At 42.0% G+C, this 24,171-nt stretch overlaps 1 protein-coding gene across 1 annotated transcript in view; it reads right to left on the reverse strand.

Moving 5' to 3' along the window:
* The window catches only part of LOC103177291 (serine/threonine-protein kinase 32A), a 50,252-nt gene extending 27,701 nt beyond the window's left edge, over window positions 1–22,551 (reverse strand). Inside the window, exons 1-4 of the mRNA XM_042340068.1 lie at window positions 22,338–22,551; window positions 9,681–9,736; window positions 6,129–6,280; window positions 3,598–3,771 (exon numbers count right to left, since the gene is read on the reverse strand). Of these exons, the coding sequence (XP_042196002.1) occupies window positions 3,598–3,771; window positions 6,129–6,280; window positions 9,681–9,736; window positions 22,338–22,389 (434 nt within the window). The 5' untranslated portion in view covers window positions 22,390–22,551. The remainder of the gene's footprint in view (window positions 1–3,597; window positions 3,772–6,128; window positions 6,281–9,680; window positions 9,737–22,337) is intronic.
* Between the last annotated feature and the right edge of the window lie 1,620 nt (window positions 22,552–24,171).

The following is a 24,171-nucleotide window of genomic DNA, read 5'->3' on the forward strand; positions in this document are numbered from 1 at the left end:
TGGAAATCAACTAATTAAAAACTGTTTCCAGACTTTAAATGTGAAACGCTGCAATGCAGGCTGCCTCCATTTGCAATAAATTAGTCAGTTCTGATTCCAATGGGAAACTAGTCAGTACTGTGAACATCTGCTCTGCATTATTCTTTAGAAGTCCCTAAGGGCATTTGATCAATGTGAAATTCAATGTGAACTCTCCATGATGTGGGACCAGCATTTCTGGCAGCATTCATGTTGAAAATGATGTTTTGTTTTTTTTTTGTTTTTTTTCCTTGCATTTGATATAGCGCTTTTCACGTCGGGAGGACGTCCCAAAGCGCTTCACAGAACATACTGCAAAGTGAATTGACTGTATATTTGTGGGCGAACGCGGTAGCCAATTGCGCACAGCAATGTCCCACAAACAGTCGTAGATTGAAAATGACCAATTTATTATTGTTTTTGGTATTTGGAGGGATTATTATTAGGCGTGTGGAGTAAGGAAACTTGCCCAAGGTTTCGCCCTCTGCCTGGAATTGAACTCAGGTCTCTCGCTTGCAAAGCGAGTGCTCTAACCACTGAGCTACAGGACTCCACGTTTCAACCAAGTAGAACATTGGTCAGACTCCCATCTGGAGTACTATGTTCAGTTTTGGCCACCGCACCTCAGGAAGGATATATTGGCTCCGGAGGGGGTGCAACGCAGATTCACCAGAATGATACCAGGGCTAAAGGGGTTAAATTATGAGGACAGACTGCATAAAGTTGGTATCTATGCCCTTGAGTTTAGAAGGTCCAGAGGTGATCTGATTGAGAATTTTTTAAATAATAAAGGGATTACGATAGGGTAGATACATATAAACTATTTCCTCTGGTGGGGGAATCCGAAACAAAGGGGCATAATCTTAAAATTAGAGCTAGGCCATTTAGGAGTGAAATTAGTAGGCAGCTTTTTTACCCAAAGGGCAGTGGAAATCTGGAACTCTCTCCCCCAAAGGCTGTGGATGCTGGATCAATACACATCTTCAAGATGGATAGATATTTGTTAGGTCAGGGTATTGACGGATATGGGGCAGGTCTTCTTTCTGCACCATTTCTCCAGCCATGCATTCATGTATCTGATCCTGCTGGTTTGATACTCACTTGCATGAGGCACTGGGAGTAATCCAGAGATCACCACCTTTGAGGTCCTATTCTTCAGCTTTTTCCCTAGCTTCTGATAGTCTATCTGTAGGATCTGAGCCCTTTTTTCCCTATGTAATGGATCCCAACATAGACCACGACTTCTGGATGTTCCCCTTCCCCCTGTAGAACGTTTGCACCCGCTCCATGATGTCTTCAACCCTGGCACCAGGGAGGCAACATACCACGTGAGAGTCACATCTCTGGTTGTAGAAACGCCTGTCTACTCCTTTCACCATTGTGTTCCCAATGATAATTGCATTGATGCTCTTCCCTGTGTCCCCCTGTGCATCCATTTGCTTTGACTCCCCTCCCCAGAGGTGTCATCCCCATTCAGTACAGAGAACCGGTTTGTGAGTGCTACATTCACAGGGGATTTCTGCACTGCCTGTCCCCTCTTTCTACCAGGCCGGGTGGTCACCCACACACTCTCCTTCTGAACCCTCTGTGGTTGTGGGGTGACCACCTCCTGAATCGTTCTATCCATGAACTCTTCAGCCTCCTGTATGCTTTGTAGTGACACCAGCCTCTCCTCAAGTTCAGAAATCCTGAGCTCCAGCTCGAGCAGCTGGAGGCACTTCCTACACATGTGTGTGTCCAGGGCACATATAGCATCCTGGAGTTCCCATATGGCACACATTGTGCAGGCAACCGGTCTCAGCTGCCCTGCCATATTCTCAGACATGTATATTATTTTAATATCACCTATAGATTTTATAATTATGCACCTCTTTCCTGCTCTGCACCAAATTCCCACTCTCACAAATTCCTTAACAAAATTCTCTCAGTTCCCTCCTCACACTGCTGGGCTCTCTGCTCTTGGGAAAATAACCCGGATCATGAAGATTCACAGGAGGAGATCTGGAATCCCAGATCTCTAAACCAGAGATCTGGAATTCCAGATCTCCTCCTGTGTTAGGCTGCTTCAGTATCACCAATAATCGGATAAAACTACATGCCTTCGGTGGGAGCCAGCTCATAGCTACCTGCTTCTGGGAAACTGGGCGCACTCACCTCAGTTGTTAACCCAAACATATTTTTCAGATGTTTCTCTCCCCCAAATCCCTTTGCCTTGTATCCTTAAATCCTTAAACATATTTATTTAACATATTTTTCAGATGTTTCCCTCCCCCAAATCCCTTTGCCTTGTATCCTTAAATCCTTAAACATATTTATTTGTGCCTTTGGTGAATATCTTGAAATCTGCCCTCCTGTCCTATCCTCCTTGCTTGGTGATCTACATTGTCTTTATGGCTTTCACCGACATGAAAGTCAAAATTGATGTTTGACCAGTACATTCCTAACATTTTCCATTTTTATTTTTTGTCTCTGGTTTTCACAATTTATTTTCTTACCTCTATCGCAAGTCATTAGTACAGATTATATTATTATTATAGATTATTAGCATTTTGACAGAATTGAGACCTGCAGAAAAATAAATCAGCAAAAAGATTTGCTAGTGAGAAATGTCAGGGTTCACATTTCCTGCTGTTTCCATTGCAGTTTTTGTGATCAATTACCCACAATCTTTTAAGTCTCAAACCTCAATTGTACTATTAATTTTTGAAGCTCTCATGGTCTCTCTAATACTGTGCATCAGAACAGATAGGAGATAATTCTCAGAAATCAGAGGAAATTAATTTATTCACAATATTAACTGTTGTATTTGCCTATGAAATGCACAGTTACTACACTTCAGAGTATATCCTGCAAAGCACTTTGAGAAGTCCTCCAGGTGTGAAAGGTGCACTTTCAAATGTAAGCATTACACATTCTCAGAATAAACTGATAGAACATGTGCAGAGGTGGTAGAACGGGGAAACCATAAATTTTTTTAAAAATGAGCCAGACATTCTGGAAATTAAAAGGATTTAGGATTTTTAAAATGAGATTGAAGGAATTGTTTGGGAAGTTGGATTGGTTGCTCAAAGGAAATACATAAAGAACTAATATTAGAGAAGAATTTGGAGACAAAGAAGGAAATATAATTAGAATAAACAAGTGTAGATCTAGCTCCACAAGGCACTTTAGGCTGACTGTTTTCCTCCTATGCTGAGCTTTCTATGCATGCTTCACCCGTTTTGAAAAACAATTCCATTATGGCATCACTGTTTCCTTTGTGCTTTTAATATACTCCAACATTGATTTAATAAAACAACCAAAAATCTTCTAAAAATGTATTGTGAGTGAATGACCTTCTCCAGTGACCAATAATGGATTGCTTTCTGGTGTGGTTATGTACGAGACTATTTCAGTACTGTAACAATGCGTTTTAAAGCAGGAAGGCTTCACTGTGCAGTAATGACGATAAGCTCCTCTAGACTGGTCTAATGTAATATTGACCACCTGAAAGTGAAGATCACTGCATTCATAACTGTCTATGCCAGGAATAAGATCACCCTTAGAAGGTGTTTCACATAAATTCGGGCTCACACTGACCTGTGAATGATGTGCTTACTCTGTAGGTAATCCAATGCCAGAACCAGCTCACAAATGTAAAGTTTCACTGCATCCTCCTTAAAATGAACATTCTGCTGCAGGTGATAGCGAAGATCCCCACCCAGAAGAAGGTCCACCACCATGAACATATCTTCCTCATCCTGAAATGAATACCTGTGAATACAAGAGATGAGGTGTAACAACTGGCTTAAATGACTGGTGAAATGGCAAGTCCTTCAAAATACATCTTAAACCTAAACATTAATTTTAGATACCAAATGAAGCCAAAGTTAAAACTCTGAGAGATCAGATAAGCCATACTAGATGTCTCGAAAATGTATTTAAGTGAGAAACTTAGAATTCTTGACTGAGATATTTTTAAAATGAAATTGAGATTGGATCGAAATAAATCCCAATACAAAAACTAAAACCCAAGCAAATTGAAACTTCAGAAAGACCTGAGAAACTTAAAGTGAACTCCCTGATTCGTCCCAGCATCTCTCCTGGATATCCAGACTTGCGTTCTTAAAATTAGATCATGTATATTTACTGAAGGAACTCAACAGTGCTTGGCAACCCTATGTTTTTCTTGTTAAGGAAGACACAGGAAATTAAATTTCAGTCTCATTTGAGTTTCTTTTCATCTATAATCCCAAGATATAATACGATCATGGACAAAGAAAGACTGAGTCATTATTAGCTTCAATCTGCAAAATATTGGCAAATGCCCATTAACATCAGGTCATTCTATGCCCTTGGAAAATTCACATCATCAGTTATATGAAGGAGCATGCGAAAATCAACTGGGGATGGATTTGTGATAAAACACCATTAGCTTCAAAATATTCCCAAACCTTAATTTAATTTTCTGTTTTNAAAAAACACAAAACAATTCAGAGTCTCCAGGGATGATGTTTTCTGATTGTTTACGTGAGGAACAACAGCCGAGGAGGAAAAAAAGTCACAAAAGCTGCAATCTTTCTTTTCTGGAGGGACAGGAATCATCAGCTATTTAATGCTAGTAATCTAGAAACTGTTTAACACAGCTACTCCCCACCTGCCTTTCTGCCAAGTATTCTCAAGTGGTTCTGCTAGTCAGTAGCATTACAGTAAATTGTGTAAATGTAAGGAAAGGCTATTTTGCAGAACGGTGGCTTCCAGCCAAACAATGTCCATTTGAAATAATATTCCTTGCTTTTGAAAAAGCACCTTAACACATTGTTGAGACGTCTCAAAGCGCTTCACAGAATATACCGTTAAGTGAATTCACTGTATATATTGTGGGCGAATCACAGCAGCCATTTGCGCATAGCAGTCGTGAATTCAGTGACCACATTTTTCTTTGAGGGATTATAACCCTGGAAAGTAATGTTAGGGGTGTCTATGATAATAGGACATTTTCCAGATCCCCTGCCCGACACTCTGCTTCCTCCATCCATAATTGTTTGAACCTTTTTAGGAAGGTACCTTTTACACCCACGAATTGGGTGAATTTATCAATATTTGGGTAGCGTACAACCGCTCTCACTGAGTTAAGCAGGTGTGAGCTGGTGTCAGTTGGATAATAATGAAAATGTGTTAAAGATATTAATTTCACAATTAATTTAATATGAAATCTATACTAATAAAGGGGGTCTACCTTTGTGTTTGTGCATCTGTCTTGTGTATCTGTCAATCATGCAATAACCGATTGATGTAGACACATGATTTATACTCATCGGAAAGGTCTTGAAAGGAGTCATGGGCATATTTTGGGGGGGAATTTCCTATCATGATGAGTATTATTAAAAAATAAGCTCCAACATATGAGGTATGCATCGTATTCTGCAACTATGTAGTGACAGAGGAACACCCAAACCATGCAGAGAGATATTTCTATATTCTGCAACAAATGTATGGCACTTTTTTCTAGTTGTCATGAGAGCTAGAGTCCTCCCTTGTGGGACAGACAGAGAGAGAGACTGAGAGAGAGACAGAGAGAGAGTGACTGAGATAGTGAGAGAAACTGAGAGAGACAGAGAGAAAGTCTGGGAGAGAGACAGAGCCTGAGAGGGATTGAGATAGGTAGAGGGACTGAGAGAGAGAGAGAGAGAGAGAGAGAGAGAGAGAGAGAGCCTGAGACAAAGAGACTGAGAAATTGTGAGAGAAAATATATTAAAGGATTCCTCCCACTGAGTCCTTCCAAAAGGAGTCCTCCCACAGGAGTCCTCCCAGCTGAATATAGATAAAGACAAAATGTCTTGCCTATGTGTCTGTGTATGTGTCAATCTACATTCCATATTGGATCTTTTGGTTGCAAGCGAAGTTGCAATGGGTACAGTTAGTATATAATAATTCCAATAAGGCCATATCCTCATGTTTCTGATTTTGTCCTGTAGTGATCAGTAGTACTGGGCATCACATGAGTAGAATCAAATTTTCAAAATTACTTAACAATAGACCATTTTTAAAGACATAGACTGATTTGAACTGTTTCTAAACTGGAACTTTCTAGAGTTACCTGAAAGCCATTTTTGATAAAAAAAACTTACCATAAATTGACGAGAAATGGATGTTCCAAGCCTTGCATGATCTGCAGCTCCTTAAATACATTCCGCACTTCATTGCGTTCCACACACTTCTGTTTGTTCATGTATTTCATAGCATACATCTTCTTTGTGTCTTTCTTCTGTACGATGCAAACCTGGTTTTAATCATAAGGACAATTAGTACAAAGCAGTAAGCTGTAGAAATTATCTCCAAATTGCTTCAATGCACCACATACTGCAAGAGACATTTATTCTTAGAGAAGTCTGCCTTACTCTGATTGCCAACGAGGCAATGCTGGACTTCCTCGAAACCAAAGAAGAGGAGATCAGCTCAGCCGCCTCTGCTCTTCCGTCTACTACCTCCTCCCCATCTTCCACTCACACCCTGGCTCCTACCCATCCCCCACTCACACCTTCGAACCTGTCTCCCACTCCTCTCTCACCATCACTATACATAACACACATGAAACCGACTGCCTGCTCCCTCGCCCCATCCCTACCCCTTTCCTTACCACCCAGCTCCACCTCCTTGTCCCTCTACTCACAGACATCATAAACCTCTCCTGTCCACTGGCACCGTTCCCACCCCTTTAAAAATGGCCGACATCACTCTATCTTTAAAAATCCCTCCCTGGACCCATCCCTGCTCTCAACTACTGCCCCATCTCCAATTTCCTTTCAAAGGTCCTGGAATGAGTCGTTGCTGCCCAACTTTACTTCTTTCTCTCCCACCACTCGCATCACGAACCCCTCCAATCGAGCTTCTGTGCCACCCATAGCACAGAAACAGCTTTGGTCAAAGTGACAAATGACATTCTGTCCATCTAGAACCAGGGCTCCTTCTGCCTCCTCGTCCTCCTTGACCTCTCTGCTGCCTTCGATAATGTTGACCACATTGCATGACTATGCAAACTCCCTGCTTGTCAGCCTCCCCTCCATAGGCTGCAGATCATCTAGAACTCTGCAGCCCATGTCCTCTCTCTCGCACAAGGCTCTACGACCCTATCACCCCCATCCTCGCCTGACTCCACTGGTTTTCCATCACACAGAGGATACAGTTCAAGATTCTGATCCTCATCTTCAAAGCCCTCCATAGCTTCTGCAACCTCCTAACTCCCTATCAACCTGCCCGCTCCCTCTGCTCAGCCGGCTCCAGCCTGCTTTAAATCTCCCTCCTCGCCCGCCGCACCATTGCCGGGCCGGCCTTCAGCCACTGCCGGGCCCCACCTTCAGGAACTCCATCCCGCAGTCCCTCCACCTCGTCCCCTCCCTTGCCTCCTTCAAGACCCATCTCAAGACCCTCCTCTTCAACCATGCCTTCGATCACTCTCCTTCCCCCATAGCCTCCACCCTCCACACTCCCCAATCCCAACCCCCAGCTTGGGTCCGAAACATTGACTGTCCAGCGCCTTGGGATGTCCTCCCGACGTGAGGCACTATACAAATGTAATTTTTATTGTTGTAACAATAGTGACGTTTTCACTATATCTTTACAATATACCGATATAGTTTTACTTTATAAAGTTGTAATGAATAGATTACTGGTTTTAGTGGTTAACTTAAGTGTTCCATTATTAAAGAAACTAAACCCGCAGTTGTTTGTTGGGTTTTGTTCCTCAAGTTGTATTTAATTCACATTTTTGTTAGTAAACGACATTTGAGCATTTTTCCTTCTTTATGCGGTTACTTGCAGATCACACAGAAGAAAAAGATGCATGGCTGAAGATTGTTACAACAGCTATTTGAGCCATTAAATATTTTTACAATGATGTTTTTCTCCTCAAGTTCAACTAATCCTATTCCACTCTTAGGCTCCTTCCCCTTTAATATTCCTATTTTTTGAAGCACTTAGCTAATTTGCTTCTAAAAAAAAGTTAATGGACTCAGCTTCAACTGCGGATTGTGGCAAAACATTCTGCATTCCATCCACCCTTTATGTAAAGAAAATAGTGGTGATAACAGATTATTGCAGAATGACAGAAAATCCTGGCAAACATCCAGAGGATGCTCAACAACCTTCCAACCACAGCTTTTCTTAACGTTGCATTATTCAGGAGCACTGAAGACAGCAATGTTTTAATATGCTGTTTGCAATCCTATGTTTGTTTCTTGATTATTGTGAAATCGCTGTGATAATATTTTAATTTCCTTCTTTTCTTTTACAGCAGATGATGTGAAAGTTACAAAATGTAAACATCAATTTACAATCTCCCTCTCCCCATTTAAGCCTAGAGTTGTATGCATTAGCTTTATGAGCTGGAGTTGCAAGGCTGAAATCCATTCACCAACTTCAGATAAGGATTACAATGTTTCTTGCTATCTTAATAATACATTGTGCAGAAGGATTTCTTGCTATTTTAATACATTGTGCAGAAGGAATGGTAATCCAAGGTGGCGGGAGCACTAAATATGGCCCAATAACTTTCTTGCTTGATGAATATGTAGTGTTTTTGAAGGCCGTGTAAAGTAGAGCAATGAGGCTATTGTGTTATATACGAATAAGCTAAGGTGTTTCAACAACAGCAACTTGCAATTATATAGCGCCCCTTAAACAGGATAGCGTCTATCTCATCAATCCTATTATGGTCAATACTGCTCTAAATGTTGATCCTAAACTCCAAATACATTGTCCTACACACTCTTCTTCCTTATCATAACCCATTCCCAGAATACCAACGCTGTAGAACTGTTCACTCTTCACTTCCTCCCAAAATCTACAGGCCTTTACTACCCCCCCACATCCCATCCCCACCCCCCCACCACCCCCACCCCAAGCTCAGGGGAACTGAGGGCAATTTCAACACCACATATGCTTTCCCTGGCAGAGATCAACTCGCTCAATACTCACTGGGGATTGAACCACATTTATGTCACTGAACTTGTGTCTGAAACGCAGAAGAGACAATTGCTTCTGGCCCTTAAAGTAATGGAAATCTGGCTTCAGGGAAACATGTCCCTTTTATAATAATAATAATAATAATAATAATCCTTGCATTTAATATAGTGCTTTTCACGTCTTCTCGATGTCTCAAAGCTCTTCACAGAATATGTGAATAATAGAACAGTATCGCCATCAGAGTCTCACAGCCCAGGGACAAAGGAAGAACAAAAATATACTTGAAGTATACTTCTTTCATTGAGTAAATTAGGTCTTGGGTTTATAAACAGATCCTCATTGTTCCCTTGAATTCAAGATTCTATTTCCCACAGTATTAATAATAATAATAATAATCCTTGCATTTGATATAGCACTTTTCACGTCTTCTAGACGTCCCAAAGCGCTTCACAGAACACACTGTAAAGTGAATTGACTGTATATTTGTGGGCGAACGCGGCAGCCCATTGTGCACAGCAATGTCCCACAAACAGTCGTAGATTGAAAATGACCAATTTATTATTGTTTTTTGTTTTGGAGGGATTATTATTCAAGGAAAGTGCTTGCATCCCTATAATGGAATGTATGCCATTCCATTTTTAATCACCTGTAACTAATGCACAAATGATTTGAAAAGTTTAACACGGATAATAGATGATAAAGCAATGACAATTACTTACCTTCCCAAAGCTACCTTTTCCAATAGCTCTTAAGATCTGGAAATGGTCTAATGTGACTACAGAAACAAAGAGAATTGTAAGATTCAGCATGTTATAGAATCACAAAATATTACTGCACAGAAACAGACCGTTCTATTAACTCAGTATTGGTGTTTTTCTCCACAAGTTTTATTTGGTCATTCTGCTACCGAACAAATCACCTTGGAGGCTAGGACACTCCAAGGAGACACCTCGAAAATTCCCCTCTGCCAAGGAGGATAATCATTAGCTGGTTAACAGTTCTCCACACAAGTCTAATCCCCCTCACTCCCTATATCCTGTAATATTTCCCTTCAAGTGTCTATCCAATTCCCATTAATAATCCTTCAGTTAGAAGCTGATAGTATCTTATCTCTTATTTATTGAAAGGAGCTTGTTCTAAAATTAAACAGCAACATGGGTCTGAACAAAGGAAAATAATTAGCCAAAAGAAAATGTATGTTGGAGAAAATCACTGTGACAGGTAGCACAGCAATAGAAACAGCATTTACAATACCGTAGCTCAAAGTTTATTAATAATACAACAACAAGATTACATTTGTATAGCACCTTTCACGCCGGGAGGATGTCCCAAGGCGCTGGACTGTGTACAGCATTTCAGATCCGAGCTAGGGTCAGTGGGGGAGAAGGGAGGGAAGGGGAAGGGGGGTGGCCGATGGCATGGTCGAAGAGGAGGGTCTTGAGGCGGGACTTGAAGGAGGCTAAGGAGGGGGTGAGGCGGAGTGACTGGGGGATGGAATTAACTCAAAAATAGTCAAAGCATAGATATTTTTTTCCTTTTTTTCAAGTTTATTTATCATCAGGATTTACAGTTTGTTAACATCTGGGACTTGAACAAAAACTAAAAAAGATTTTTCTGGTTTGCCTTTCCCCCTTCTCAGTTCAAGGTTTTTCAATAATTCATTGGGCAAATGTATTATGATAAGGCCAGGGAAGGACCTCAATCTGTGCTGAGTTCAGTAATTTTGTTTGTGAGAGAGAAGGGTGCTAAACAATTGGTCTCACGACAGGATATCCCACACCTGATCACTGTTCAGAAATTCTTGCCGACACTGTTGATATTCCTATGCAGGCTAAAATATTAATGCTTATTTTAATTATGTATTCTACATGGCTTCTGGAGCCTGAGAAATCGTGGCACAAAATAAGACATTATTTTCAGGAGAGGAGCAGAGAATACAATATTATTGTAAGAGACAATATTATTTGTCATGAAAGAGCTGTATAAGAGAAAAGAAGCTTTCCACCTATATGCCTATACCTATGGAAATAAGTTTCAAGCCAGCTCCATCAATATTTGTAATAAATGCATTATGAAACAAATATATGAGTAGTTTGGGGCATAATAACCCATGTCAGAAAATACTGTCTGGCTATCTCATTTCCTTTTTCTAATCTGCTCATTTTGTACATTCTCATCTCTTTTAGGATCTGTATTTGATATTTTTAAAGACATATGTTGGGGTGGGGGAGGTGAATGCTGGTTTAAATGTTTAAACATGTATTCCTCTCATACAAAAAACATTTTCATATCAGCTCAGACCACAGCTTGTTCCCTTGCCCTCTTCCCCTAAGGAGAGAAACAAGTTTATTTCATCCAATTATGTATTCTTTGGATTCTGCCTGAGAGATCAGGAGTGATGTTTAGTGGTATGAAAAATGATTTAAATGCCTCAAGACATTCCTGCTAGCTGCATTCTTATGTATCCTGTTGTTCAGGTCATTCATAAAGATCTAATCAAAATCTTCACAATTCTAGGCACTGGAGCAGGGATTGAAGCATGGATCACATTTATAGTCATTCAAAGGAGGACTTTAATAAAAATATGTATCATGTTATAGATTATTATCCTCATCTTTGATGTTTCAGTGACTGTATATTTTTGTAGGCAAATTTGTGGCAACAAATTTGTGCACAAAAACGTTCCACAAACTATCATGAAGTGAATGATCAATTTTATTTGGGAGATTGTTGCTAAGATACCAAGAGAATCTCCCTTCACTTTTCGAATAATGCCATGGAATTAACAATTGTGGAATAAGCAGATGATACATCAGTTTAACGTCTCTTCCGAAAGATGGCACCTCAACAATGCAGCACTCCACCAAGGAATGCATTAGAGTGCCAGCCTAGACCATGAGCATGGGGCTTGAACCAACCCATAACTTTCTGACTCAGAGACAAGAATGCGGCCAACTGAGCCAGGCTAATACTTATGCATTGCTCATGGATTGCTGTGTACATAAATAAAACATAAATTTTTTTACTTAGTATGTCAAGGCTTCTCCTTCTGCATAATGTGCCCTACTTGGGATTCTCTTATTTAAATTTATTTAAATTTCCAGTGTAAGTAAATATCCAGAGGTAAAACTTCCAAACTTTTCACACAATTAAATTCTGCTATAACATTAGGTTGTTAATAGGATCTAATATATAGTATTCACAGCATTGATTGCAAAGTTCTTATGACCTTTTTTCTCCTCCTCTTTTTGTGATCTCCCTAACCCATACTCTGTAGTTGGCCACTGGATGCACAGGTGGAAGATCAGAAATTCAGCGCTTGAGGACGTTTTCAGGACCTTGGACAGATCACAAGGAGTCTTATGGCCTTTTAGCTATATTTGATGTGGGATTTACAACAACAACAACAACAACAACAAGATTCCATTTATAAAGCGCCTTTCACGTCAGGAGGACGTCCCAAGGCGCTGCACAGTTGGGTTAGGACCCGAGCAGGGGGAAATGGTGAGGGTGAGGGGAGGGAAGGGAGGGAGCAAGGAGGGGGGAAATGGTCAGGGTGAGGGGAGGGAAGGGAGGGAGCGAGGAGGGGGAAGAGAGTCGAGAGGGGAGCTGAAGGCTCGGTTAAAGAGAAAGGTTTTGAGACCGGCCTTGAAGGAGGAGAGGGAGGAAGCAAGGCGAAGGCACTGGGGGATGGAGTTCCAGAGCCTGAGGGCTGAGAGGCTGAAGGCCCGACCACCGATGGTAGGGCGATTGGGGCGGGGGACGTGGAGCAGACCGGAGGCGGAGGAATGGAGGGTACGGGCAGGTAGGTAGGGGGATAGTAGGTCAGAGAGGTAGGAGGGAGCAAGGCCGTGGATGGCCTTATAGGTGAGGATGAGGATCTTGAAATCAATCCTCTGGGGGATGGGGAGCCAGTGGAGGCGAGCGAGGGTGGGAGTGATGTGGTCCCGAAGCCTGGTGCGGGACAGTACACGAGCTGCAGAATTCTGAATGACCTGCAGCTTGTGGAGGGAGGTGGTGGGAAGGCCGGCGAGGAGAGAGTTTCCATAGTCCAGCCTTGAGGTGACAAAGGCGTGAACCAGGGTTTTAGCAGCGTGAGGGGTGAGGTAGTGCCGTAGTCTGGCGATGTTCCGGAGGTGATGGAAGGCGGTGCCAATTGTGGTGCGGATGTGAGGGAGAAAGGACAGCTCAGGGTCGAACAAAACCCCGAGGTTCCTGACTGGCTTTGAGAGGTGGAGAGTGCAGCCTTGGATGCTGATGGTGTCGGCCCCTGAGGTGCGGAGGCGCTGACGTGAGCCAATCAGGAGGGCCTCGGTTTTTCGCACGAAGAGCTGAAGAAAGTTGTCTCTCGTCCAAGACTCGATGTCAGACAGGCAGCTGTCAGGACATCGGTGGTCGTGGAGTTGAGAGTAGAGGAGGAAAGGTAGAGTTGGGTGTCATCCGCATACATGTGGAAGTTAACTCCATGTCTGCGGATGATGTCACCAAGGGGGAGCATATAGAGGGTGAAGAGGAGGGGACCGAGGACAGAGCCCTGAGGGACACCACATGAGACAGTGCGGGGGGTGGAGGAGAAGCCATTTGTAGAGACAAAGTGAAGACGGTGAGAAAGGTACGACCTAAACCACTCAAGGACAGTGCCTTGAAAGTTGAGGTGGGAGGACAAGCGGTGGAGTAGGATAGCGTGGTCGACCGTATCGAATGCTGCCGATAGGTCGAGCAGGACGAGGAGTACATTTACACAGTAAATGGGCACAAAAAGTGTATTTACATTTTGTGGGTGGATTGAATACCAGGTCCTGTTCCTCAAAAGACCTCCAGGAGATAGTTTCAGAATGAAAGAGATGCCAAAGCAGGAGAACAAGTCTGTTATGCGGCAGATAATTCCAAAATGCACTCTTTAATTAATACTAAATATGTGATTTAGATTTAATATTTTGCAATGTATTAACTATGGATTACTTGGACAAAGATGGATCAGCTGTGATCTAATAGAATGGCAGAATCGGCTTTAGAGGCTGAGTGGCCTACTCCTGTTCCTATGTTCCTATGTTCCTATGTTGAAGAATAAACTGGCTTCACAGATTCGGCACAGGAAACAATATTGGGGGAGGGAAAAAACAGGGGAAAAAAAGTAGAAAAAAAAATTATTTTTTTACTCATTATTGAATATCTGCTATCTTACAATATCACAATTCCATGGATCTGAAAATAGCTTTACTGTGAGATCATGAAGGGGATAGCAATCTTCTGTCTATCAGGCCAGGGGAGTTGAAAGAAGGTATAAAGATGATATGAAATGGAGCATTTCAAAAAGAGAGTTGACTTAATGGTTTTAATTGTCTATTACAGATGAAGGAATGCGTGTTAAATGACCTGTTTAGTGGGATACATACATAATTGAGCTGTTCCTCAATCATCAGTGGGGTTAAGAAGCCAATTTGAGACAAATTATTGATTGCACTTTAAACTGAATTTCCTCAAATACCCTCCAGATGTGATAAGGCACTATATCAAGTGCAAGGATTCTTACTTTATTGTTGTGTTGAGTTTTGGAATTAGGGACTGTGAGATACAGAAAGCATCCTCCCTGGAATTGTGAATGCATATATAGAATACAAGTGTTTGGGGCCGTGAGATGTAGGGCAACAGTTTGATTCATAAACCCGTTCCTTGTCTCAATAACATAAGATATAAAGTCTCCCACATTTGCTTCTAATCAGTGCACCACACCAACTGGTCTCTGATCCTCACAGCCACCCCCTGTATCAGCTGCTCACAGCTCACTGGAGAAAAAACAAAGACAGGAAAGAGAATAGAAAATCATTTTTATGATGTAGGAACTAACAATGTTTACACTCCTTAAAAGTTATAATCAATCCCATGTTCTCTAGAGCATGGGGCTGCCAGCAGCTGATCTGGAGCAGTGCTTCATGAATCAGAAACTGGGAGAAAAGCATTCATTACAGGGGGAAGTGAAGGAGACTTGACAGGAAAACCAACTAAGGAATACATGTGTAGGTATTCCTTAATACACACCTTGTACTAATTAAGGCAACAAATGGGTTCAGGAACGTAGTTTCAATACTCAAAATCATTCTCATTAATCTACAAGTATTAAACTTGAAGTTAGAAGACAGGTAGCAGTGCATTAAACCAGATATTAGGGCATGTGTATACTTATCTTAGACAGGATGGCAATAAGGGCCTTAGAAAATCTGGCCTAGGAGGAAATAAGGAAATCTGCATATCATAGAATCATAGAATTATACAGCACAGAAGGAGGCCATTCGGCCCATCGTGCCTGTCCCAGCTCTTTGAAAGAGCTATCCAAATTAATGCCACTCCCCTGCTCTCTCCCCATAGCCCTGCAAATTTGTCCTCCCCAAATATCTATCCGCTTCTTTCTTGAAAGTTGTTAACGATTCGACTTCCACCAGCCTTTCAGACAATGTGTTCCAGATCGGAACAAATTGCTCTGTGAAAAAATTTCTCTTCATCTCCCCTCTGGTTCTTTTGACAACTATCTTAAATCTTTATCCTCTGGTTACCGACCCACCTGCCAGAGGAAACAGTTTCTCCCTGTTCACTCTATTAAATCCCCTCATAATTTTGAACACCTCCACTAAATCTCTCCTTAACCTTCTCTGCTCCAAAGAGAACAATCCTAACTCCTCTAGTCTCACCATGTAACTCAAGTCCTTCATTCCTGGTACCATCCTGGTGAAACTACTTGCCAACCTCTCTAAGGCCCTGGCATCAGTGTATCATTGATTAGCTGAAATGGTGCTGTACTTTCCAACTGTGAGTTCATAAAATGCACCATATGGGAAGCATCCTACCTTTCTGATCAATTGGAGGGCTATTTTTCCATTGGAAGATTCCTGTTTTACAAGCCATTTGTAAGACATACACCATACTCCATATCATTTAAGGATATTTCCGCACCCACAACATACACACAGATGTAAAGTGACAACATACACTGAAGGCAAGTGAATGTGATCCAATCATGCTTATGATGTTTGAAGAAGGCTAAATACTTGAAGCAAAATCACTAACAAAACATTCCTCTGATTCAGTTTTGTTGTCAATTTCAATCTTCCAACAAAATAGGTTGGATGTGATGAAATTGCGTTATTGCTGGAGGCAGTCAATATCAAGAGCTTCAAAAGAAACTTACAAGATGAAGCACTCGGGGCAAAAGAAAAACCAAGAACATTCAATGCATCATCCACATGATAAATTCAGATTGGACTAACTATAAATGTGGAGTCTGAAAGCCTAACTGCTAGCCAAGCTTCAGGAGGTCCAGAAAAGCAATGTTGTGTGGCCTTTCACACAGGCAAGGAGAGCAAAAGCTGAATGCTCTCAAATCACTCAGTCATTTGAAATCAGTGTGTCACTGTGTTTGTACATTCTGTTCTAAGAATTCCCAGAGCTCTCAAAGAAAATCAATAAAAATGTATCCAACTAAACCAGAATTAATGTCTTCATTGATGCTATGGCTGCAGGGTTCCACGTTTAATGCAGCATGATTTCAATTTACGGACAAATTGCTACTAAATTCCCTTATCTTCTCCCCACGTGCTACTTCATACACTGATACTCCAGTGCTAGGACTGGGAGGAAAGCACTGCATTGTTCAAGGTATTATATTTTGGATTAGATGTTAAATTGAGATCCTGTTCTTTGGATGGATTTTTAAGATACCATTAAACTATTCAAAACCGAGTATCTCCAGGTATCCAGGCCATCAATCATTCAGACAAATTGGTCGATCACTTCTAGGTTTGTGCATCTTTGCTATGTGCAAAATGACTTCAAAGTTACTTTACGAAAAGTCACTACACATCAATAATTATTGTGAATTATTCTGGATATTTTGACTTGATATGAGCTATAAAAATGCAATTTCTTTCTTACTGGCATACAGTAAGTACTGCTTATAAACACAGGGAAATTATAGGCAGTAGAGAGGGTACAATTTCTCTACATTATTACAGAATAACACTTTGTAAGGAATTCCCCCACCGAGACAAACATTTGGATTAAATATGAATAAACTAATATATATAAAGGGAACCTGAACTGAGGAGAGACTAGGGTCAGAGGAAAATGGCTAATGGTGCAGTAAAAAGGTTGGGTCCTTAGATGGGCAATAAAAAGGAAAAAGAAAGGGGCGAGGCAGAGGGATTTTGAAAGTGTGTTCCAGTGGGTGATGGCAAAATGTCTCAAAGCTCATCTGATGAAGGTAGGGCAGAGAAGGTGGAGACATGAAACAGACCAGAGCTGATGGAACAGAGCGAGTGTCAGGGGAGTAGAATCGTAGGAAATCACAAGACTGCGGGGGCATTTGAAGGCAAAGCCAAGGATTTTAAAGTTCATCTGCTGGAGGAAGGGGGAAGCAAGAAGATTAGAGTGAATGAGCTTGTGGAGAGAATGTGAGCTGGGAATTCTGGATGATCTGAAGCTTGTGGAGGGCAGAGTTGGGGAGACAAGTAAGAGGGGCATCCGAGAAATGAAATCTGGACATGACAAAGACAAAAAGACAAGGTTTCGGCCGCATTGGAAGGAGCTAGTGGGGGAGGTGGTCATGGAGCTGGCGGAAGTGGATATGGTCAGAAAGCAGATGAAAGGCTAAATGAGAGTTAAGGGTTATACAAAATAGCAAGCAACTACACAGATTCCATGAGCTTGAATCAGGAAAGTTGATAAACTAACTGCACAAGCTTCCCTCATCTCACACCCTCATTAGCATTAGCATTTCGTAAGTTGATTGCAGATGCTGCTTTAGTTATATTGAATTATCAGTGCACATCCATAGCCTTACAATGTGTAAGGCTTGAGATTTACAATTTATAACTACAGTACAGTAATCACATTACTCTTAAGAAACAGTTTATAGATTTTCCCTTATAACTAAACATATCAGCTGCTTAACCTCAATTACCCTTAGGATCTGGTCCAAAGCACTCCACTTCTCAGCATAGATTATTCATAGTCAGGTCCTTTTCTCTGTTATTAATATCACAACCTCTTGTGCTAGATTTCAAATGTAATTTTAGTGTCTGAATCACTGAATGTCCAGCGCCTTGGGAAGTCCTTCCAACGTGAAAGGCACTATACAAATGTAATTTTATTGTTGTTGTTGATTTCTGTCTTTCCAATATTGCTTCATGCTTTCCTTTTCACAGATTACCTCAGTTCTTATGGCATTTCTTTCTGTCCTTACCTTACATAGATGAACAGCTTGGGGTTAAGATAATGTCGATAAACTTCACAAGCTTCACTATTTCAACCACAAAATGTGCAGTCAATTCACTTTACAGTATATTCTGTGAAGCACTTTGATAAGGCGCTATATCAAATGCAAGTATTATTATTGTTATTTCGCTCAACCACTTTTTTGTAGTGGACTCAACCACACAACAGATGGTGTGTTACGTATTCATATTAGCTTCTAATTATGAGTGTCAGTTTGGTTTAATTGGCAGGCATCAAACCTTTGAGTTAGGTTGTATGTTCAAGCCCCATTACAGGGAGAGAAATGTTGATCAAGGGTGGCATTCCAGTGCAGTAATGGGAGAGTGCTACTTTGATGATGGTGCTGCTCTTTGGATTAGATTTAAAGCTGAAATCCCTTTGAGCTTTGAGAACAAACCTGCTTGTTCTGCTGGAACAGCCGGATATTATAGTTGTCGTCCTGACATGAAAAATGCTATACAAATGTAATTTGTTCTTGTTGTTGTTATTTTACTCCTGAACTCAAAGTCCTGCACAAAATATCTGCTACCAAAGACCCAGAAGAGAGCACATATATTCTTTGTTTCAATACAGATCATGAGAAGGAAGTCAGGTCAATGAACTTTTAGTTTATTCTTTGTTTCCCTTAGTTAATTTCCTGTCCAAAAGCTGGTGATAATTTTAGGTCTGGAAGAGATATTGAATCTGACAGGGTGAACGAGCTGAATTAACATGCATAGCCGACATGAGACAGCTATTAACCCAGGGGTCTTCCAGCGATTGCAGGCAGAAATGTTAATTCCCATCCCCTGCACTATCAATCTCTTCAGAGGCAGAATTCCAGATGAGTAGGAAGTACATAGCAACAGCAATAAACAGAATATACAAAGCGGATGTTAACATTTATTTTCATTCTACTCAGGTCTCTACTGTCTAGCACTGTACTCCCATATAGATCTATTTAACAGGCGAAGGGAAAAGTCAAATTCCTTCATTCAGGAAGAGTAGGGAGAAAATAGTCAAAAGACCACATTGAGTTTTCAAATGAAATGTTCTTATTTTGTATTTTATCTGAATTGCGCATACAGACACACAAATATACACACAGAGAGTAGAAAATAACTTGCCAGGAAAATAAATTGTTTCTTTTGGTAAGTTGAACTCAAGAGACAAGGGAAAAGTGATTATGTTGAAACAAGGTGCAAACAGATTTATCGCTCATGTTGAAAGTTAATTAAAAGTCTTAGTAAGTCTGTGAGGCCTAATAGATTCACTGTGGAAAGAAATGTACTTGGCTACGTTAGCAACATTCCAGTGAAAATAGTGAGAGTGATTTCAAGCTACAGATGGGTCTATCTGTGGGGAATGATGACTATTAATGAGTCTGATTACATTTCAGCATGAGATTTGGATAAAATCTGTCTTCAGTGAAGTTTGTTATTTGAAATCCAGCACACAAACGAATAACAGATTACAACTTTTCAATTTACCTTTACACTCAAGGCATTTGGAATGTGGTGCTCTCGCACACAACTTGCAATTGAAGAAAAATGAGATAGATGTTTGAAGAGGCAAAACAATAAAGGGATGAATAGTCTTCTTTGTGTTTAACATTCTAAGACCAATTGATCATATATACTCTGATGATCTTGTTCACATTAAATTGTTTCAATTGGTACAGCTCTTGCAAACATAATATCAAATGCAATTATGATGTAAAATGAAGAATGAATTAAAAGAAGTTGCTCTAACTAATCAGTGATGCACGAAGTCACCTTGGTTACCTGAGTGATGAGTGTATTGTGACAGTACTTTAGGTAAGAAAAGAAAGGAATACATTTTCTGAGCTCAACTAAGAGCAACACTTGTAATTAAAAGTATTTTATTAGTAGTAATAATAATAATCCTTGCATTTGCATACTCCTTTCACATCAGGAGAACATTGCCACATGTTTCATAGGATACATGTTAAAGTGTGTTTTGTGGGCACTTAAGACAAATTGAACATAAAACAGCCCAATGCCAATGTGTTGTGGCACAAAACGATGGGGCGTGAAATGGTGCTGGTTCAACACTCCGCACTCTAACAGGAATTGTTGCCTTCAAGAGAGAGTCAATGGAGAAAACAGGTACATAAACAAACCAATTCTTATCCTTTCCCTCTCACTGAAATGACAATGTAAATGCCTCTGGAAAAGATACATAAGCCAACTACTGAATCAACTACATGTTGGGCAGGTGCTAAAAATTACCAAGCAAGTAAGCAAACCTTTTATAATATTAATTTGCCCTAAAAGATTATTATGATATGTTTAATCTGGTTTATGTCAGCACACAGATCAAAGCGCCAGCTGTTAAACAATACAGAAAAGTGAGTTAGTGTAATTGCTAATTTTACACCACACACTTGACAGTAATTATTTTGAGTTTATATCATATATATATGAAACAAGTACTCTCACACTTTAAATATTAATTTTGTTTCAGTTGAAATTATTACAGTTCTATGAACATTTTAGAGCACCCAATTACACTGTGCAAACCTTCTTTCCCATAGTATAATGCGGACAACAACAACTTACATTTATATAGCTCCTTTCACGCGGGGCAGCGACTTGGAGCGCTTAAGAGTGGCAGAGCCTGACACCGAGCTGGGGGGAGGGAGGAGGTGACCGTAAGTATGGTCGAAGAGTAGGGTTATGATTTAAAAGAGGGGAAGACAGGGGGAAGGTGGAGAGGTTTCGGGAGAGAGTTCCAAAGCTTCGGGGCATAAACCTTCAAGAAGGGATTTAACTATTGTGTTCCTCACCTCACTCAGCACCCTGTACTGCACCTCATCTCTCCCCAGTAATTCAGGGTATAGAATGAATATATGGCTTCCTCAGCATCAACACAGTGTGGACAGGGAGCTGGTCTCACCGCTTAAAGGCTGTAAGTGCAGCACCAATGAATAGGAGCACAAGAATGGGTCAATTGTGTGCGAGCTGGAGACCCAGATACATGGTTATTGCCAGTTTGGAGGTTTTTATACATATTATACCTTCTCTTTGTTCCTTTGCTCAGTCTCTTCCTCCCACCCTCCCCCTCTCTCTCTATCTGTTGTATTATTCTCTCATGTGCTGCACAGGCAGCCGGAGTGAGATAGCTCTTAGCCATCCAATGCAATCATTAAAGGGTATAAGCTCAATGGTCCAGAGAACGTGTTTGGTTGGAGAGACACCGAGTGGATGGACACAGGTTGTTTAAGGAGTCAGTCAGTCAGTCGGTCGGGTTGGGTGATGTGTTGGGTTTGGGAGAAGCTCTGCTCTGAGACTGTAGATGGGGTGAATGAGCATCGTTTAATTAAACCCTTTCCCACTCAAAACGATAAAATGAACAAAACATCCCACAAAATCTTTCTCCTCTTGTAACTCAAAGTTTGCTTCAAGGTTTAAGAACATTTTTTTTTTTAAAAACGGCCCCAAAACATCACCGTTGACAACAACAGTTTTAACTCAACCCCCAAAGCCGAAAATGTTGGGTGGGAGAGAGAGAGAGAGAGAGACAGAGCAAAGCTCTAACCCGACAGAGCAAAGCTACAGACTTTATTCTGCAGATTTTAAAAAAAACAATGACTTTTCTGCAGATACTGTCACAGGACCACAGGACCCGCAGAGATAGTGGGAAGGAATGGTGCAATGTGAGTGCAATGTGAGTGCAATGTTCCTCAGATCTCTTTCTGAGATGAATTGATCTTTTTGATGGAAAGTTGCACAAGAAATCGTGGCGATCACTGATTACCTCTCTCGTCTGTGCAACCGGTCTGATCCACTCGCTCTGCACATCAAAGGCTTCACCTCCCAGTCACCAAACCCACGGTGAGATGAGAAAGTTTAACATCATTTGGTTCTTTCCCAATAAAAAGCTTTTTCTTCTTTCAAATTAAAATGTAACAGTCAGACCAAAGGGCATAATAATTTATTATTATTCAATAATAACCTTATTATTATTATTATTAATATTATTATTATTATTAGGGAATAAGCTTTGGATAATCCAACTTTTTTTTAAAATTTAAGTGTCATACACACATTACGTTAATCGAAACAAAAGCAACCAGACTGGATGTTCAGGTCAGTAAGTGTTCCTACCATCCTCGTTGGCATCAAAAATCGGCGTTTTGTTGGAGTGAATCGCTCCCATTCTCCGCTGCTCCGATGTGCTGTGGGTTTCTCAGTCACTTTGAGCGATTGAGACAGGATTCAGGTACAGATATCAAACGCTACCAACAACCATCGCTCACTCACTGTGTGCATTCAGCCCCAGGTGACAGGTGCAGGAGGTGGGTCACCCCAATCCCCCCCCTCCCCCAGCCCTAACCCAGCCCTAACCCCCCCCCACTAACCCCTCCCCCAGCCCTAACCCCCCCCCAACCACTAACCCCCCTCCCACAGCCTAACCCCCCCCCCCCCCCCCAACCTACACCCCTCCCCCAGCCCTAACCCCCCCCCCAACGCCCTAACCCTACCCTCCCCACCCTACCCCCCTCCCCCAACCCTAACCCCCTCCCCCAGCCCTAACCCCCCCTCCCCAGCCCTAACCCCCCTCCCCCAGCCCTAACCACCCCTCCCCCAGCCCTAACCCCCCTCCCCCACCCCCCCCCCCAGCCCTAACCCGCCCCCTCCCCCAGCCCTAACCCCCCTCCCCAGCCCTAACCCCCCAGCCCTAACCCCCTCCCCCAGCCCTAACCCCCCCTCCCCAGCCCTAACCCCAGCCCTACCCCCCCCCCCTCCCCCCAGCCCCTAACCCCCTCCCCAGCCCTAACCCCCCTCCCCCAGCCCTAACCCCCTCCCCAGCCCTAACCCCCCTCCCCAGCCCTAACCCCCCTCCCCCAGCCCTAACCCCCCTCCCCCAGCCCTAACCCCCCCTCCCCCCCGCTAACCCCTCCCCGCCCGCCTATACCCCCTCCCCCCCTCCCCAGCCCTAACCCCCCCTCCCCAAGCCCTAACCCCACTCCCCAGCCCTAACCCCCAGCCTAACCCCCCTCGCCCCCCAGCCCAACCCCCCCTCCCCAGCCCAAACCCCCCTCCCCAGCCCTACCCCCCCCCCAGCCCTAACCCGTGAGTGTGTGTGAGTGTGAATACTAACAGGGTTTTGGAGTTGACATGTCACGATGAGGTCATTTTTCCTCTCTCTCTCTCTCTCTCTGTCTCTCTCTGAGACGATATCATACACTAATTACTCATTTCCCTCCACTGTCCCCATGTTCTGGTAATGTCAGGATTGTCATTGGAAAAACACACACATCAGAGACACCCCCAGAGCACTGCCCTATACAAGAGACACAGAGGGAATTAACAGAAGGGAAAGGCAATCAAAACATCCAAGGAAGAGAGTACACACAATGGAACAATATCAGAAGCACAGATGCTCTCCTGCAAAGAGAAATAGAGGTACATCTCCGTATCAAGTGACAGGGATTATTATTTATTCATTATTATTATTATTATTGGATACATTAACAAATGAGAAAGTGAAAGGCAGAAAGTGACGATGTGCGAGGAAACTGGTGTAATGGATCAGGGAACCGCCCTACAGAGGCTCCAATGGGAAAATGTAATTGTTGAAGAGAATGGACGTACTTTATTTGCAAAGCTGTGGTTTTTCAAAAAATATACAACTGAACGTCTAATCCCGAGAAAGCCTGTTGGTCAGTTATCTCTTGCCTTACAGTCACCATTTACCAAAACACCAGAAATGTGTTGATGTGTGTACTTTGTGCAATTATGCTTGTGCATGTAAACACTTCAACTACTGAAATGCTTCGTAAAAATAACAGTGAGATTGAAATAGCCATAGATTGTAAATGCACGTCTGAACCTCTTATTCTCAGTCTTATTTGAAATCGAGTGGTTTCTCGATTCTCTGAACAAACCCTCGAAAATAACTGGTGCTGTGAAGCGACATCTAGTGCTGAAAAGGACA

Source organism: Callorhinchus milii, unplaced genomic scaffold (assembly GCF_018977255.1).
Source record: "Callorhinchus milii isolate IMCB2004 unplaced genomic scaffold, IMCB_Cmil_1.0 Scaffold13, whole genome shotgun sequence".
Lineage (NCBI taxonomy): Eukaryota > Metazoa > Chordata > Chondrichthyes > Chimaeriformes > Callorhinchidae > Callorhinchus > Callorhinchus milii.